The 17078-nt window shown below is 35.2% G+C and overlaps 3 protein-coding genes across 3 annotated transcripts; 1 reads left to right on the top strand and 2 right to left on the bottom strand.

Annotated features, from left to right (window-relative positions):
• Positions 1–2366: 2366 nt before the first annotated feature.
• On the bottom strand, positions 2367–5826 carry LOC108575747 (arginine-glutamic acid dipeptide repeats protein-like). Its single transcript, XM_017938637.1, has 4 exons — positions 5794–5826; positions 4508–4852; positions 3603–3683; positions 2367–2648 (listed from the first exon to the last, which is right to left on the bottom strand). Exons 1-4 carry the CDS (start codon positions 5821–5823, stop codon positions 2367–2369), a joined length of 738 nt encoding a protein of 245 aa, XP_017794126.1. The 5' UTR covers positions 5824–5826.
• A 3142-nt stretch (positions 5827–8968) lies between these two features.
• Positions 8969–13149, bottom strand: LOC108575750 (zinc finger CCCH domain-containing protein 14). The gene is made up of 7 exons (XM_017938644.1): positions 13017–13149; positions 10856–12583; positions 10576–10729; positions 10328–10488; positions 9955–10246; positions 9739–9868; positions 8969–9658 (listed from the first exon to the last, which is right to left on the bottom strand). The coding sequence occupies exons 1-7, from the start codon at positions 13053–13055 to the stop codon at positions 9433–9435; spliced, it is 2730 nt and encodes a 909-aa protein (XP_017794133.1). The 5' UTR covers positions 13056–13149; the 3' UTR covers positions 8969–9432.
• Positions 13150–13673: 524 nt separating this feature from the next.
• On the top strand, positions 13674–15492 carry LOC108575746 (short-chain dehydrogenase/reductase family 16C member 6-like). The gene is made up of 7 exons (XM_017938635.1): positions 13674–13829; positions 13896–14033; positions 14200–14394; positions 14481–14610; positions 14778–14895; positions 14978–15103; positions 15390–15492. The coding sequence occupies exons 1-7, from the start codon at positions 13674–13676 to the stop codon at positions 15490–15492; spliced, it is 966 nt and encodes a 321-aa protein (XP_017794124.1).
• Positions 15493–17078: the final 1586 nt, after the last annotated feature.

The following is a 17078-nucleotide window of genomic DNA, read 5'->3' as shown; positions in this document are numbered from 1 at the left end:
ACTGTGGAAATATGGGAAATACTCGACATTTTTTTTTTCCATAAACCTTAACATAAAATCTGTCTAATATTGTTTCAATTCGAAAAATTGCACAAAAGGATTTATCTCGTAAAAGAAGAAGAAAAAAAGATAGGCAGTTTGGAATTTCGGTTTAAGTTCGTCAACAATTGCAATTTTATTTTAATTCTTCCGTAAAAAAGAGTTCTACCGGAGGATTTGTGTTGCAAAAAAGAAAAAAGCAAACTAAATAGAATGTTTGAAATTTCAGCTTAAGTTCGGCGAAAATTGCGATTTCATTCGATTGATTCGAAATGACAAAATTGCTCTGCCCTGGTCCCCCCCAGAAGGGTGAAAGCGTCGAGAAGACGAGGAGAAAACGAATGTGCCATAGCGCGAATGTAGCTGGAACAGGATTACTCCGGAAGCACGAGAAAACGACACGCGAGTTACGTTTTCGCGCCACGCCATTGCTCTTCACTCTCTCACACACAAAAACACACATACACACGTGCCGTGTTCATGTTACGCCATGTTGGTGAACCAGAGAAACCGAGCAAGTCTCTCGCCGTTACAATCTTACAGTGTGCTAGCATCTAATTACGAAGAATTTTATTTAATGACACCGATCGTATGGAATAAAAAGTGAAATATTTAAAAAATCTCTCCCTTCGTCCTCTTCTTTTTTAATCGTTCACCCTCTGTACAACCGTTCTTTCCAACGATTTTTCAACTATTTATGTACATATATTGCAGATCAGGAAGGATATTATATACAGGAAAAGGAATATTAAAGAATTAAATTATTGTACAATTATTCCAGGATGCTCTCCTTAGTTCGAGTCTTAAAATATATAAACCCTTTACACTCGAATATTTATACATACCGGGTGTACTGATTGCTTTCGATCAAACTTTGTCAGTGAGTGAGGAAAAAATGTTATATGAACGTAAGTCGTTTGAAGTTTGGTTAAAAAGTACGAAATGCAGATAGTAAATATAGTATTTTTGCTGTAACTTTTTCATAAAGCTTCAAACGACGTACGTTTACGCAACATTTTTTTTTCTTATTTATATACCCATTGAATGGACTTACAAAGTTTGATCGGAAAATCTGGGACAGCCTGCATAGGGGAAAGTAGGATAAAACCGGGTATCTCTGTGATAAGAGCTGTGATATGTGGTAAAAGGAAAAGAAAAAGAAAAACATCATCAAGAAGAGAACTCATCGTGAGAGAAATATCTTAACGAAGCCTGCATATTCTGCAACGAATTTTATATTTATTTAAAATCCAAAGAGGTTTGAGATTTGAAGAAGTTCAAATAATTTTGACTAATTCTTAATTGATAGAAATAAAGATTTTGTAATTGCACTAAATGTTGCAGACGATTCTACCCCAACCATGAAGCAAAACTGAGTATTTCAACATTTCCAGAAAATCCTGTTCCTCTTGTTTTTTTTTCTTATTTATATACCCATTGAATGGACTTACAAAGTTTGATCGGAAAATCTGGGACAGCCTGCATAGGGGAAAGTAGGATAAAACCGGGTATCTCTGTGATAAGAGCTGTGATATGTGGTAAAAGGAAAAGAAAAAGAAAAACATCATCAAGAAGAGAACTCATCGTGAGAGAAATATCTTAACGAAGCCTGCATATTCTGCAACGAATTTTATATTTATTTAAAATCCAAAGAGGTTTGAGATTTGAAGAAGTTCAAATAATTTTGACTAATTCTTAACTGATAGAAATAAAGATTTTGTAATTGCACTAAATGTTGCAGACAATTCTACCCCATCCATGAAGCAAAACTGAGTATTTCAACATTTCCAGAAAATCCTGTTCCTCTTAGTGGCCAAAATAATTCTTTTCAAACAACAAATCTCATTTTTTAATTATGCAAGACTGGTGATAACGTGTAGAGTTCTTTCCCCTCTGATTTGTGGTTACCAGAAGAAAATATATTAAGGTACCCAATTTTACTCAACTTTCTCCTATTATTACAGAAATGTTGAAATAAAAAAGAAAAATAGCTCGGAATTTCCAATTCTCCAAATTGAAAACGGCTTGAAATGGTAAAGGGTTAAGATACATCCGATATTAACTAACAATATAAGATCTCCATGTGCCATTTTCTATAACAGAATCTTCAAAAACCTTCTCTACCTCTCTCTTCGACGTAAACATCTCAAGAATCCATCATAGTCTCGTACTTTCAACTGAAAATACTCTCGCTACACCATTTTGCTTTTGTTGGTTCGTGTCAATCTGGTAAAATGGCTCCAAAGTTCCTCAACGTCGAATACCAACGCTATATTATAACAGTCTCAAAAGCTGTAGTCCACTCACAGCGATCAATTATGCGATTATCATCGAACAACCAGCGAACCATTTCGCCTCCTCTTCGCCACCACGTTCGAGGACTCCGTGGGATTCGCCACGCCGAGGATTTGCCCGCTCTTCTCGAGGGAGAGCCTCGAGGCAGCGGCGACGCTGCGCGTGACGATCTTCGGGGACGATAGCTCGCCGAAAATACAGCCGATCGATGGGAAGCGTCGCTTGGAGTTGGAACGACGCCTGCGACGACAACTTCTGAACTCCTTCGCTGGCTCTGACCACTTCCAGGCGTAGTAGAAGTCTACGATGTCCTTCTGTAATTTCAACGAATATTTGAGAACTTGATTAACACTTTCTACGGATGAAAAACACGAGTTTCGGAGGAATTTGAAAAGGGGGTCGAAATGTCACATTAAAATATTGATAGGAAACTGTCAATTATGTTCTTTATCACTTTAACCTACTTTCCTGCGTATCTTGTTTGAGTTTTGAATCCAAGAGTATTCTTCTGCGCCTAATGGGAGTTCTGCTTCCAAATGTTACGTGGCATGTGTCGAGTGATGAGAGAAACATTTTGGAAAAATTGAAAGAAATTGGTGATATGAATTGATATTTGCATTTATGGGAAAATTGAATGTGAAGCCTTCGTTGAAACGTATATCGTGGAAGATCATTTTTCTTCAGTTTATATTTGTACTCAGAAATTCAAGAACTTAAGAAAAGAAGTTACTGAAGAGGCTGATGAAATGTCGAAAACCTTGAGGAAGTTAAAAAAATTTGCAAAAAGTGGAGTGTATTTAAAAAGGAGTAAAGAATAATCTAAAAAATTAATTTGGTACTTTTATTTAGCTACGATATTTCCCATCTATTCATAGGTTCGTAAATAAAGATTGTACGAAGCAGTGTTGGGCGTTATTCGAATAACGAATTTCATTCTTTCACAAAGTTCTCCTAACCTACTATAGTTAATCTACCTTGCTCCCACAAGATTTCCGACGAGGCGTTTGAGAAGAGTAGTACTTAAGTCGAAAAATAAAATTCATCGAGAAAAAGAAATTTATTTCTCCTTTTTATTTCAAAACTTCGAAGAACGAGTAATTCGAATTTATTCGTTATTCCAAATAACTTTTGCCCAACACTGTGCGAAAGCAATATATGTATAATCTATGAAAATATAGAAAAGCATCGTGGCTAAATGTATAAAAGAACGAAGTTAATTTTTCTATTCGGATAATTTGTTTAAATAATACAAGAAAATCGCAACGTACCATGTCCTTCTGTGGAAGAAGTTCCTTCTGAATACTCGTGAAATCCTTCCCATGTTTCGAAATTCCTTTGATGAAAAGTTCCTGCAACAGCAACCGTGACGAAGACAATTAGAACACATCATCCTCCAATAGAGAAACGAAGCAACGTGAACTTGTTGAAAAATACTGCAAGAAGACTCAGAACACTCTCTTATCGCGATAATCAATTTACTTTATCTGACTTAAAACTATGAATCAGTACGCTTCGCGAGAAGTAATTATTCAGTGATACGTGTATTATCAATAGTTTGATTTACGTATTGATACCTTCTTTTTACAATTGTACAGTAGGTACTAATAGTTTCATTCACGTACTGACACCTTTTTTTTTTAAATTTTAGACATTTTAGACAATTTGACTTATTTGACGCTGGAACAGCAATGTCGTTGAACGTAGTACATTTTTTCCATTCTGATGTATGTATTTAGGTATACGATATACAGAACTTCAAAATTAAAATGGTTAATGGAAAATAAATTGACATATTATAAGTTATCTTTCACGTCTACTCTTATCTATTCTTCTATCAATTATTTATTCTATAGATCTTCTATAGATCATCTGTGGGCATCTATTTCTTTATCTCAACCAAAGTCATCGTACACTTAGACACAAGCATTTTAATAATCTCTATAATTTAAAGTATATAAATACAGAAATCCGTCGTTTTGACAGGTTTAAGTGTTTTAGTAATAAAAAGCATATATCTGAATTAGTGTACCATAGAAAGACACTTTTATTGTCTCCCATTCTACCATAATAAATTATTAAACTCACAGTTTAGAAACTTTAGTTACACACTGTATTATTAACTACATTGTAGAAGATTTTTATATCTGGAAAAATTGCATCGTAAAATACTCACAGTGTCTTGTGGCGTCCATTTTGAAACTAGTTTTCTTGGCAATTCTTTCGTGAGCAGCGTCTTCAGCGCGACTTCCGGTATATACTCGGAGTCGTGAAGAACATCCGTGATGTACTGCTCCGCGTATCCCGTGCAAGAGTTCTCCATTGCTTCTCTGTTGGAAATACCCTGGCTCTCTTGCACGAATGTCAAAACAGAACGAGCCATGAAAACGTAGAGGGGAACCCATTCGTTCACTTCCTCCTTTGGACTCCAGATCTTTTCCTCCGGGAAATCCCGGTACTCGGTGTCCAGGTCGGTTTGTTCCCTGCATTCTGGGATGTCTGCGACACCTCCGCGGTGTTTCTGAAATATTTCCAAGATTTTAAGCTCTCTGAACCATTTTCATAAACTTACAAATAGTATCACTCCCTTTAATATGAACTTATCGAGTGATTTAATAATATAAATAAGTATGGAAAATTAAGGATCCATAGATCTTTGATCCATTTTCGTGAATTTTAAAGTAATATGAATTTCTTGAGAAGAAAAGTCGATGGAAGACTAGTGCGAAACTACCGAGTGATTTAATAATATAAATAAATATGGAAAATTAAGGATCTATAGATCTCTGATTCATTTCCGTGAATTTGAAAGTATTATGACTTTCTCAAGCAGAAAAGACGATGGAAGATTAGTACGAAATTATCGAGTGATTTAATAATATAAATAAATATGGAAAATTAAGGATCCATAGATCTTTGATCCATTTTCGTGAATTTTAAAGTAATATGACTTTCTTGAGAAGAAAAGTCGATGGAAGACTAGTACGAAACTACCGAGTGATTTAATAATATAAATAAATATGGAAAATTAAGGATCCATAGATCTCTGATCCATTTTCGTGAATTTCCAAACGACGCTTTCACGGTGCAATTGGAAAAGATAGTGAAACATCAATATGGCGGTCGAAAAGTAGATCCTAGAGAGCTCTAAATTTAGAAAATTCAAGATTTTACATAATCGATATTCTAGTAAACAGAAAATTCTCTTCCTCCATACTTCTAACAGTTACTAACAACCAATAAATAAAAATTTCAACACAAGAAACACTATGAATCATTTACCTTCATCGTTAGATGAAGACAATCGTTTAATCCTTGAAATTTCTAAGTACTAACAATGTCAGTTCTGAGGCTTTCACCACCTGATTTATTCGAGTTATAAATCGAAAGTATCGATCGATAAATATTGATCAACTATTACAAAAAAAAAAACTGATGTTAAGATGAAGATAAAATCACTACCTCGTTCACTGATGCACTCTCGATGCCCATCACGCAGTTCAAGTCGGTCTTTTTGTTTGGTCTCGTTTCTGTACCTCGCGAACGACGTCACCAGCAGGTCTGCAGGCCCTTAATGATCAGGATAATCTTCGTGTCCGCTTTATACGACCTGCGACAACCACCCCACGAAAGAAGGGCGACAACGGATCTCCCCTCTCCCTCTCTCGCGGACAAAAGACCTTTCGGCAGAAAGGTACACGATTGTTAGCCTTTCCTGCCAACAATTTCCCTTCTTTCTTGGTTTCATTGTCATCGTCCGCCAATCAAACCAAGAGAAAAATCGGATTTTCTTATCGCGGGGACTTACCGACTGCTGGTCCACCTCTTCATTTCAAGTCCGTTAATTAAATTTTTCAAGGAGAAATAAAACTGAGAAGGGTATTATTTTAAAGTATTGCAAGAGAAAAATTCTGATTTAATTTTGGAAATAATTTGGGTCCACTAATTAAACGTTTCCGGAAGAAATGAAATATAGAGGCTATCGCTATGGTGTACGAAAGAAATTCTAACGTAAGATTGTAAATGGATTTGAGTCGATTAACTAAATATTCTAGAATGAAGAAATTACGACCGTGCAAATATTGCGTAAAAGAATTCTTACGTTGAGTTTATTTCGCGAGAAGTAGGATTCAGATTTTGGAATATATGTATTGCAAGGGAAAAATTCTGGTATAATTTTGGTATACGAAAGAAATTTTAATGCAAGATTTTAAACGGTTCGAGTGAATTAATCGAATATTCCATAAAAAGTAAATTAACGAGTAGGTCAAAAAAATAGTATAAAAGAATTCTTATCTTCTTACCACTCGGTTTTGGTCCACTAATTGGGTGTATTAATTAAACCTCTCATAAAAAAAAAATGAGCAACAGAACATAAGAACTTGAATATTGTGGGGAAAAAAATCGCATGTAAAATAAGGAAAAAGTGTGAAAAGTTAATAAGGATGATTATTATTGAAAAAATACGTACCTTTTCTTGAAAAACGAGCAAAGCATCAAGAAGTCCAGAAGAACGAGCAGTCACGTACTTGTGGTGAGAAGTTATCTCGATGGAAATCGCGATCGACAGTGTTCAGAACCGAGATAGAGGCTTAATTTCGAAGATACGAAGGAACTTTACTTTAATTATTGCCCCAAGTTGGAGATCGTGGAGATCGTGTGCGGTTTCACGTGATTCGTTGAGCTGGCCACGAGCCCCAGAAGAAAACTGGACGGAATTACGAAGAGCTACGACGAGAGACACCGTGTCAATTCGTGAGATAAGATAAGCTCGGAGGATACATCCACAACGACAGGGTATTTTCTGAAATTTTCTTATAGAGCATATTATCGTCACGTTATGGCCATCACGTCCACTCAAATTTTTTATTTAACCTACGAATGTTTGCCCGTCGATAATTCGTTGAAAAATTTCCAACATATTTTTTATATTTTTATTTCGATCAAGTTTGGCAAGTATTTCCCAAACGTGTCGATATTCCACATTCAAGGAAAACGAAGAAGGAATTTACTTTAGAATTATTTTCATGAATTTGTCGCGTTAGTATATTAAAGGTATCGATGTTCGAGAATAAAAAAGAAAAATATTGCGATCGGTGTTGAAAGGGACGTCGAATGAGGTTCAAAGTTCAAAGAAACATTTTTCTCTGTCGATCTCCTCCTCTTGTGGTACACTTTCGGTAGGAAAGGAACCCTTTGCATGAGTCATCTTTTATTTGTACAGATTGTTATTCTATTCCCTCTAATCCGTCGTGATGTCATCTCGAACGAAAATAATGTTGCAAAGTAGGAAAACAGTTTACGAAAAACAAGGAGAAAAATGCTCGTACATGGACAATAAATGTGGAACAATTCACAGAGGTACCATTTTCCTGTCCTATTGTCTCCGAAGATAAGTGGAGGTTTCATTGTTCCATCAGCTGTATTCCTTACAATGATTCTTTGAACGGTAGTTGTCCAGTCGCGATAATATAGGTCAGTTATTGTTGCACAGGTAGAGGAAAGCCTTTTAAGATTGCAAAGCGGGCACAACGAATCAAGGGTACGTGTATGCGTGCACAGATGCAGGGTTTATCGTGAAGATTCAGCACAAGTGTCGCTATTATATAACAATTCAGATTAATGGAGGACTTTTTATGGTACCTTTGATACTTAGAATCAAAAAAAGAAAAAGAATTTATATTTGTGGAATTTCCTTTTAAAGGGGAATTATTTTTCTTCTTTTTTTTTGGTACCTTTGACGATACTTGAACAATTTGATCTTGATTATCGAAAATGATCGAATGATTTTTTTTCTTTTTCCTCTTTAAGAATTTGTCAAAGTGAATTTCTTTTTTTTTTTTTTAAAGGGGGCATTCAATGAATAGAATTACTTAAAATTTACAGATATAACCGTGTATTTATAATCGTTTATACAAGATTTATATCCTCGTTAATGCCTAACAGGTTGATTAGTGTGTGTTCAATTTTCTCAATGGTGTATTGAACGAATCGATAAAGTGCTTGAAATGTGGTTTATACTACACTCACGTACGATAATAGTATAAATTATAAATTACGCGAAAGAGAAAAAAGAATTGATGATTTATATTTTTTTTTTCTTTTCCATCGGCTCTCGAACCATCTTATCATTTTCATTAATCGTTCGAGTAGAAATCATATTATGACGATTATATTGCACAGCCATCGAGTAATAAATAGAGCTCATGATAATTTCGAATGCGGACAGAGAGGAAGAAAGAGAATAGAGTTGCCTTTGAACTAATAAGGCGAGAATAATGAACCAAAAACACATTTCGCTCAACAATCATACAATTCTATGCATACATACATATATATATGTATGTTTTTTTTTTACTTGTCAAAAAGCGCGTTAATGTCTAATCAATACAATGCCTCCTTAAACGCTACGAGTAAAACAAAACGTCGATCCATTCAACTGAACCGACGAGGGAAAAAAAAATTGGTAAAACATGGTACAATTGTGCCCGTAGCCCAACAACAGGAACGAATAGAGCTACAATTGTAATAATAATAATAATAATAATGGGTCAATCAACGAATGCAAACTCTCTGGTGAGTCGACGTGTGATATATGATACAGATTAATAAATGGGAGGGTCGAACATCGTAATTTCGACCCAGATTTACGATCGAAACGTACACCCGTTAGTTTGTACAAAGTAGAATGTCGTTTGTTCACTTGTTGGCAAGAATATCGCCGTCAACGATATAGAAAAATGAATATAGCATAGAGAAAGTATGTTTAATGGTGGTAGATAGAAGTTACCCTATTGTAATAATTCTACGATAAAGTGGCATGCGTGTGCAGTAAATGAAACTATGAATCTATGAATGGTGTAAGATCTCTGAGTAAAAAGTAAGGATTCTCTTAATACTTTGTAAACAGCTAATCAATATACTTATTGGTAACGCGCCTAACATAATGTAATTGGCAGTATTAATCTACTACTATAATTATTGCTGCCTATATACGTATAGTAAGTTTCGATTGTAACGATATTCTCGCCAACGTGTGCTTGTGTCGATCTATCGCTAGAGGAGAAGGGGATTTGTACATCGTTTGTACAACGGTGTGACTCAATCTCGTCTGCGCCACGTGAATTTCGCCCTTTGGCTTGTTGTCTCCACGGCCACTGGCATTGGATGAGCATATGGACAGGCTGGTTTCGTACAGAAAGGATGGTACTTGCACTGTTTAGCTGGATGTGAGAATACACACCCCAATTTGGTGCAGGATAACCCAAATTTGCATTTGGGATGTCTGTAAGCACACTTGTCGCCGAATTTACACGCTGGAAATGCACTGAAGTTGAAAAAGAAATTAAAATTAACGAGTTTATAAAAAATTGCGATTGAAAAAATTAAATAAAAAAAAAATTGAACCTGCACATGACGAGGGGGTGAAGATACGCGCACTTATTTCCTAATGTACAATTTGGCCAGTATCTACACTTTTCCTTTGATTTGTCTATCACTGTCACTGTATTTTCTGTTAATGGTTTCTTCTCTAGACCTGAAAACGTTAAAAAAAAAAAACATTGAGAAGTTTATAGCATTAAATGTTTATGAAAAATAAGTTATTGAAATGAAATAATTTACGTTTAGTTAATAATGGACTCGTCAACAACGTGCTGGCCTTTAAATCTGCAGGATTTGGTGAATGTGATCTGTTATAAATAATGGGGCTCAATTTTCTTCTCTTTTTTGGTATCTCTTCAGTTTTGTCTACATTCTCTGTGTTACAGTTTTCGTTGTTCTCCTCTGCTCTTTCCTTTACACTTATATCTCCCTCTGTTTCCATGTCTATTTGGAAGACAGAAGTTTCTGACTCGTTCTGTATGTATATATCATTTTGTATCGTCGAAAGGGCAAGTTCATCATCTTCGTTCACCTACAAACATGAGCTATCAGAATAAGGTACTAAACAACCAATTTGGTACAAAAATATATAATTTAGACTGTTACGAACTACCTCCATTTCTAAACGCTCGTCATCGTCAGACGTAGTTTTCTCTTTCATTAAATTATTATTATATCCATTCAGTGTGACTAAGAATTTCTGGTTATCGTCGCTCCTTTGAAACAAAGACATTACGACACCCATGTGTTCCTCTGTGACCGGTTGCGGTACATCTACAGACCGTACAATACTAAATATATTAGAGAAACAATTTTAGGTATTATACATATCTCCAAGCATAGAAATAATAATATACTTACAAGATTTCGATTTCGACTCTGAAACGTCTGTATTCAATTCTACTTGTATTTTCTCCATGACTAATCTTTTATTGGAATTAAGGTGTACCGACAAATTTTGACCCACGTCTCTTACAGCAGCAGGTTTAAGATGCTTTAATGTTTGTTTCTTGTCCTGTGGCAATAGGTGTGTTTCAATGAAAATAAACGTGTTAAGGTTTGCAAAAAAATTATATTAATTTTTTTTTCTTTTGGAGCATCAACAATATTGTACAATTTATCTATTACATTTTATACACACCAATAAAGATGGCTCTGGATTCTTTTGCGTAACGACAGACTGATTTGCTTCTGCGACCGCTCTTAACAGAAGCGATTGCGTGGCGCGTTTCTGCGTAGGTTGCAATGGTTTCAGTGGTCTTGGTGTTACGATTACTTTGCTAGGTATCTTAGTTTCTTCAACTTTTTCTTCTGGATCGCTGCATTCCTTATTCACCTTTTCTAATGATCTTGGTCGCTTTCTTTCAGTTTTCACTGGAGCAGGTTTATTTATAGCTATTATGTGGGACTTGATAGGACCAGAATTCCCCAAAGACTGTGCATCATCATCCAATTCCTCTTCTGCACCCAGTGTGAGGTAGTCTTCATCCTCACTGCTCTGAGAACGCCTGACAGATGAATTGAAGCCGCTCTTCATGCTTACTGGCTTAAAATTATTCTTCAGTGGTCCTAATCTGTTCTTTATATTTTTATTGTTACTCAATGTATCTCGATCTTGCTCCAAAGGCTTGCTCTTGAACTCCACAGATTCCTTACTCCCCAATTGTTTCGGTGATTTGTTAGTACTTGCAATACCCAAACGATCCTTAATCGTACCCGTAGTTTTCTCCGCTGATTTCGACTTTAGATTAGAATTTACTTTCTCCCTTAATTCTACACTCTTAGCTGCTTTCTCGATTTTAAAACTGCCTAATCGAGTCCTGATGCTACTAATTTTATCAGATTCATTGTATTTCGGTTCAATCTCGCGGGTCCTCTTCGTACGATCCTCCGTATCGAAGTTTCTTCCCCTCTGAAAATTATTATTTCGATTGTTGTCCATCCGATGCTTCTCAAGACGCTTCTCGTTTTGCCTATACCGACTTTCGGTATCTGCTTTTTCTCTGTGAACTTCAAATTTCTTCCTGGGTGAAACCACACCCAAACGATTTTTAATAGAGACAACAGAAGTGACTTTTGGCTTGTTAACACAAGATTTCAATTTCTTTGTGTTATCTTCTGTAGTGCTTTCTGCATCCTCTTCAATTTTGGACCGCTTTGCTTCATTCTGTTTCTTTTCTGAATTCTCTCTGTAATTATTTGCAGTGTCCAATGGTCTTTTCAGATTTCTAGATGACGAAACATCCACCTTTGTATCAGAATGAGAATCTCCAGATTTATTATTGGGAGTTTCAAAAGATGGAACTTCTTTATTGATATTTACATTCTGACTATCAGTTATCTGTATTCTTTTTGATACAGATTGTTGAGAAACAACAGTAACAGTTGACGTACCATCTGATTTATTCTCATGATTGGTACCTTTCACTGACTTATCTACACTCTTATTCTGACTTGTGTCCAATTTTTGACTAGATATGGACATTTTTGTATTTTGCTTATGGAATGACTTGTCATCTTTCACATTCTTATTGGAAGATTTCTCAACAGTCTGAGTAGCAAGCTGATCTTCCAAGAAAGAAGTAGTCGATGTCTTTCTTTTTTTCCTTTCCTCCTCCTGCTTGACAACAACTGTAGGCACAAACTCTCTCAGTGATTTCTTCTTCGCTACAGTGACCTTCTGTAGTTTCTTCAGCACCTGGTCATGCAACCAATCAACAAATGGCGTTGTACAGTTCTCCAGAAACAAGTACAGGTCCTCATGCATCTGCTGGCGAGACTTTTTATTTACAACCATTACTAAAATATAATCTGGTAACTCCTCATCGTACCGTATCCCTAGTTCCAGCAATTTTGCACGAATAGCACTCTGAAAAAGAAAGAACAACAAAATTTGTTTAATATATTGTCTATAATATATAGAAATCACAATAAGAAACACACAATTCTGTTCTGCAAATTATCTATTTTAATCCAATTTACTTTTCATTGAAATTTCAATATCTCCATCTTTACTTTTTTATACTTTCTATACTTAAGTGAAATTCGTATGGAAATCTATCACAAAATTAATGAAACGACATATTAAGAATGTCGCAATTTTTCCATTCCCCAAAACTCCCATAATTGTAAATCCGTAAATTGTCGGAAATTGAATAACAACGATACAATACGATTGTAAAAATGTTAAATAAAAGAATATCGATAATCCTTCAAAATTCATCGTTGAAGGCTATTGAACACAACTAGGTGGATAGAAAAGTGTACATATACCCGAGTAAAACCCAGAATCCTTTACTTACCCGCAATTGATTCGTCACTTCTATCCCGCGTATGTCCATGACGGACGATCACATTTAACGAACTAAACGTACAAAGAAAGAAAGCGATTGTCGAGTCAAGAAATCGACGTTATTATCACGGATATTAAAGAATAAAAACATTCTCCGCCACGAAGGACCAGAATGCTTCCTTTCACTGATCAGGTAATCGACCTAGGTAAGAAACCCTATGGGATTTTTGGCTATCTGAAATAATATAACTATGCTCGATAAATTGAAGTTTTTTCCTAATCCTTTCTAATGATTCCATTCTTCAATTGCTAGCGAAATTTGATCTTTAACGTTCGAACTCCGAACGCTCTGAATATTACATGGAAATAATGCACTTTTCACAGGTACTGAAATGAGCAGTTCACAATTTCCGCTCTATTGAGATACGCACATTACATGTAGCTTAAGCGGTTCTATGTTTTGCTTATTTAATGGTTTAGTAGACGCGCGAAAGTACGAGCTGAATTTGCATTTGGATGGAAAATAGAAAATTGGTTTATTATTTGACTAACTTCGTATACGTAGTATTTCGTAAATTGCTATTTACTTAGTTTGAATAACAAGGGATTTGAGTATTTAACGATTAATTGGATAATTTTAGAGGAACTCTTAAAGCAAGAATTAAGAATGTCAATTATAAGGAATATTTTTAGATTTTCTCATTTACGTCTGTTTTATGATATTTTCGTTTTATCCGTGAAGATCACTTTTGCCATGACAGTGGCCACGTTTAAGATGGTTATACCACCTCGAGCAAAGAATTTATTAGGAGAGACAGTACTGGTAAATGAAAACACTATTTATTATGGAATTGCAACATTCACATTCTCGTGTCACGTATATGATCAGATAACCGGTGCTGGACACGGAATTGGTCGCGAGTTGGCTATTCAATTAGCTTCTCTGGGTTGCATAATCGTCTGCTGGGACGCAGATAACGAGGCGAATCGATTGACGATGAGCACGATATCGAAAAATGGCGGGGAAGTAAGAGAAGATCCAAAATGATACAAATAAAAAATTTAATTAAAATTCTTTTACATAAACAATATAGGGTGTCCAAATAATTTTTCATGGGTGAAAAAATTTTCTTTTCTTTAAATTGAGAAAAATAATAATTATTAAAAGGTTATAATGAGAAAATATCATCTAGGTTTATGGTTTCGCGGTCGATGTATCGAAGAGGCTCGAGGTTCGAGAAGCCGCGAGGTTGATGAGGAAAGTGGGCGTGCCAGAAGTGTCCATCCTGATTAATAATGCAGCTGTACTATATCATAGCTCCTTTCTTCAACAAGATTCGGATTTTGTAGAGAAGACATTCAGTGTCAATGTCCTGTCGAACTTCTGGGTGCGTTTATTCGTCGAATTATTCGCATAAAATTCAAGAATTATGAACACCAAAGATCGTACATCAGAATTTATTTATTTCAACAGACGATAGAAACTTTTCTGCCGAACATGATACATAATAGAAGAGGACATATAGTCTGCGTGAGCAGCATGTGTGGCATATACGGGGTGTCCCAGAAAGTAGCCTATTGCTCCTCTAAATTCGCCATCAGAGGTGAATAAATTTTTTAATAAAAAACATTACACCAATATTTTCCAAAACTCTTGAAACAGTTAGAAATTATTCACGAATTATGTAAATTCGATACTCGTGTCCTTCTGAGTAAATTCTTGTTTAGAGAAGTATTCAAACGAGACGGAACATATGTTGATCTTCAACAGGACTGATGGAGGCCCTTCATGAAGAATTAAGACTGGACTCTAAGTCTACTAATGTTAGATTTACGACTATTTATCCTTTTTACGTGGACACTGGACTAGCCAGGGATCCAAAGTATAGGTAAATCGTAGTTCACGAGACGTTAGTTTGACATTGCCGAAATCAAATAACTTGTTATCGAAATGTGCGACGTTTATGGCAGGTTTCCTTGTATATTTGGAATTGTATCGCCAGAATACGCGGCTGGAGAGATAATTAAAGCAATCAGAAGGAATTATACAGAATATTCTATCCCCAGGTGTCTCTTTACATTGAATTCTATCAACAGGTACTTTATACTTCCCTTATCTCAACATTAATACTATAATTTCAAGCAAAATTCTAGGATAATTCCATAAGATAAAAATTAGGAATTACTTTCTTCATAACTAAATTCATGTATGATCGATAAAAGCTATTTATTTTAATTCTAAAATTTCCTATTTGAATAGAAACATTCAAAAATTAGTTAATAAGTATGAAAATTTGTTTATCTCTTCATTAAATCATATCCTTAAGACTAATTCAACGTTCTTATGATCCTAAAATCTTCGATGGCCGTTTATGGCTTCCAGGATGGTTCCCGAAACGGTGATGAGGCTAATCCTCGATTTCCTGGCGAACGTGGACCGGAAACGACAAGAGAAATATGCTACCTGCTTAACTGACGCATCCTGAATCGCTCCAATATAGAATTACCTAAGTCCATATTACGTTTCGTTAATTACAAACTCTTACCATTGCGTTACAATATGATGTCACGCGATATATAATTAACGTTACAATAACACGTTTATAATCAAAGATTAAACAACGTTTTACTAGAAAATACGTTGTTAAACGCTTTCTCGGGCACTTAACAAGCAGCAGAACAGAAATATAAACGTTCGACTTTCCAATATCTAAGAATCTGAAAAGTTGAACAATCTTGCATAACTGGTTACGCATTATGACGCACAGGTCATGCAAATTTAATTGTAAATGATTAATACTCATCGTTCGAGTTTGCGTTATTACATAATTATAGATGGGAAATTTCTAGTTTGCAAGATTGTAATCATACGTAGAATTCGAGCGTGGAAAGTTTCATCGATATAATCGCTCCAATCGATGTAGAGCACGCTTGAAAATAAGGGAAAAAAGAATTATGGTTATTGTAAAGGTAAAAGAATGAACTCATAGACTAAATGACACACTGTTTGGCTATTCTTCGCGAACTTGGCCGTCAGCCTTGAGAGCACACGACTTTTTATTCATCGTGAAGTTGAAATTTCCGGGGAAATTATGGCTGCAATAAACGTGAAGCAGGAAGAAGCTAAAAACAGAAGGACGAGTGGATTTTTCGTTTTTGAAAAAAAAGTTATTATTCCTACGTGAAATGTTACGAAGCAATTATACTACGTAATAAGATCTCTTTGTGAATGTTTTGTAAAAAAAAGAAGGAAAAGGTTAAACAGTTGCTGTTGAATAGAGATATATTACGTTTATGAAGCGTTGTACTTGTTCCGTAATTTTCTATGGAGAATATGGTGGCCTTGACCATGGACGTTGAACCGAACCGGTTCAAAGGACGTTCACACTCCTTTACCTTTCGCTTTTGCGGAATATGTGTACACGCTTTATTATTTAAAAAAAACTTTTTTTCCTGATGTGTTATAGTTACTGTATACGTACTTTCTTGTGCATTATGGTATTGTGTGACTTTTTCATATTAAATTAGTAGTTTGTCTTGGAAAATTGTGTAATGGAAGCTCTTTCTCTTCATTTTTTTGAGATACGACTGAGAAGAAAATGGAGAAGAAACTTTTTAAATTTTCATTTGATTAAGTTTATGAATAATTTCTTTTAATAATATCCTGTAATTATATACTTTATAATTTAACTGATGCCTGTACGTGTATACACTCATCAACTTGAATTATCACACATAAAGGTGGCCCTAGAATTTGCATACCTGGGGACAATGAACGTCGACAGGTCAAAGGAATCTTTTCCAAATAGAAAGCGTTCGAACGTGTCGTTTCATGTCTTCCATGAAAAGACGTTAAATTCTCTTAATACTCGTAAACACGTACTATTGTTTTGCTATGCTAATTTCGCTAATTGAATATACTTGCGATGTTTACGCGAACAGAAGATCTGCATTAGATCATTTTCATGGAGAAAAGAAAAAAATGGAACTAAAAATATAGACGATAATGCTATAAAATTCCAAATTCAAATTGTATATTTAAAATTTTGAATTTTTTCATTTTTCCTTTGAA

The sequence above is a fragment of the Habropoda laboriosa genome, unplaced genomic scaffold (assembly GCF_001263275.1).
Source record: "Habropoda laboriosa isolate 0110345459 unplaced genomic scaffold, ASM126327v1 scaffold323, whole genome shotgun sequence".
In the NCBI taxonomy this organism is placed as follows: Eukaryota; Metazoa; Arthropoda; class Insecta; order Hymenoptera; family Apidae; genus Habropoda; species Habropoda laboriosa.
The sequence above is the reverse complement of the archived record's forward strand: the minus strand, read 5'-3'. Positions and strand labels throughout refer to the sequence as shown.

What these genes read in the sequence shown, in the direction of transcription:
- LOC108575746 (XM_017938635.1), top strand. Translation starts at nt 13,674, where the DNA reads ATGTCAATTATAAGGAATATTTTTAGATTTTCTCATTTACGTCTGTTT. An exon ending in TATTAGGAGAGACAGTACTG is followed by an intron (nt 13,830 to 13,895) that starts GTAAATGAAAAC and finishes GTATATGATCAG; the next exon opens with ATAACCGGTGCTGGACACGG. An exon ending in ATGTCCTGTCGAACTTCTGG is followed by an intron (nt 14,395 to 14,480) that starts GTGCGTTTATTC and finishes TTATTTCAACAG; the next exon opens with ACGATAGAAACTTTTCTGCC.
- LOC108575750 (XM_017938644.1), bottom strand. Translation starts at nt 13,055, where the DNA reads ATGGACATACGCGGGATAGAAGTGACGAATCAATTGCGG. An exon ending in ATCCAGAGCCATCTTTATTG is followed by an intron (nt 10,730 to 10,855) that starts GTGTGTATAAAA and finishes CTATTGCCACAG; the next exon opens with GACAAGAAACAAACATTAAA. An exon ending in GAGTCCATTATTAACTAAAC is followed by an intron (nt 9,869 to 9,954) that starts GTAAATTATTTC and finishes TAACGTTTTCAG; the next exon opens with GTCTAGAGAAGAAACCATTA.
- LOC108575747 (XM_017938637.1), bottom strand. Translation starts at nt 5,823, where the DNA reads ATGGGCATCGAGAGTGCATCAGTGAACGAG. An exon ending in AGAGTGCATCAGTGAACGAG is followed by an intron (nt 4,853 to 5,793) that starts GTAGTGATTTTA and finishes GAAATATTTCAG; the next exon opens with AAACACCGCGGAGGTGTCGC. An exon ending in AATGGACGCCACAAGACACT is followed by an intron (nt 3,684 to 4,507) that starts GTGAGTATTTTA and finishes TTGCTGTTGCAG; the next exon opens with GAACTTTTCATCAAAGGAAT.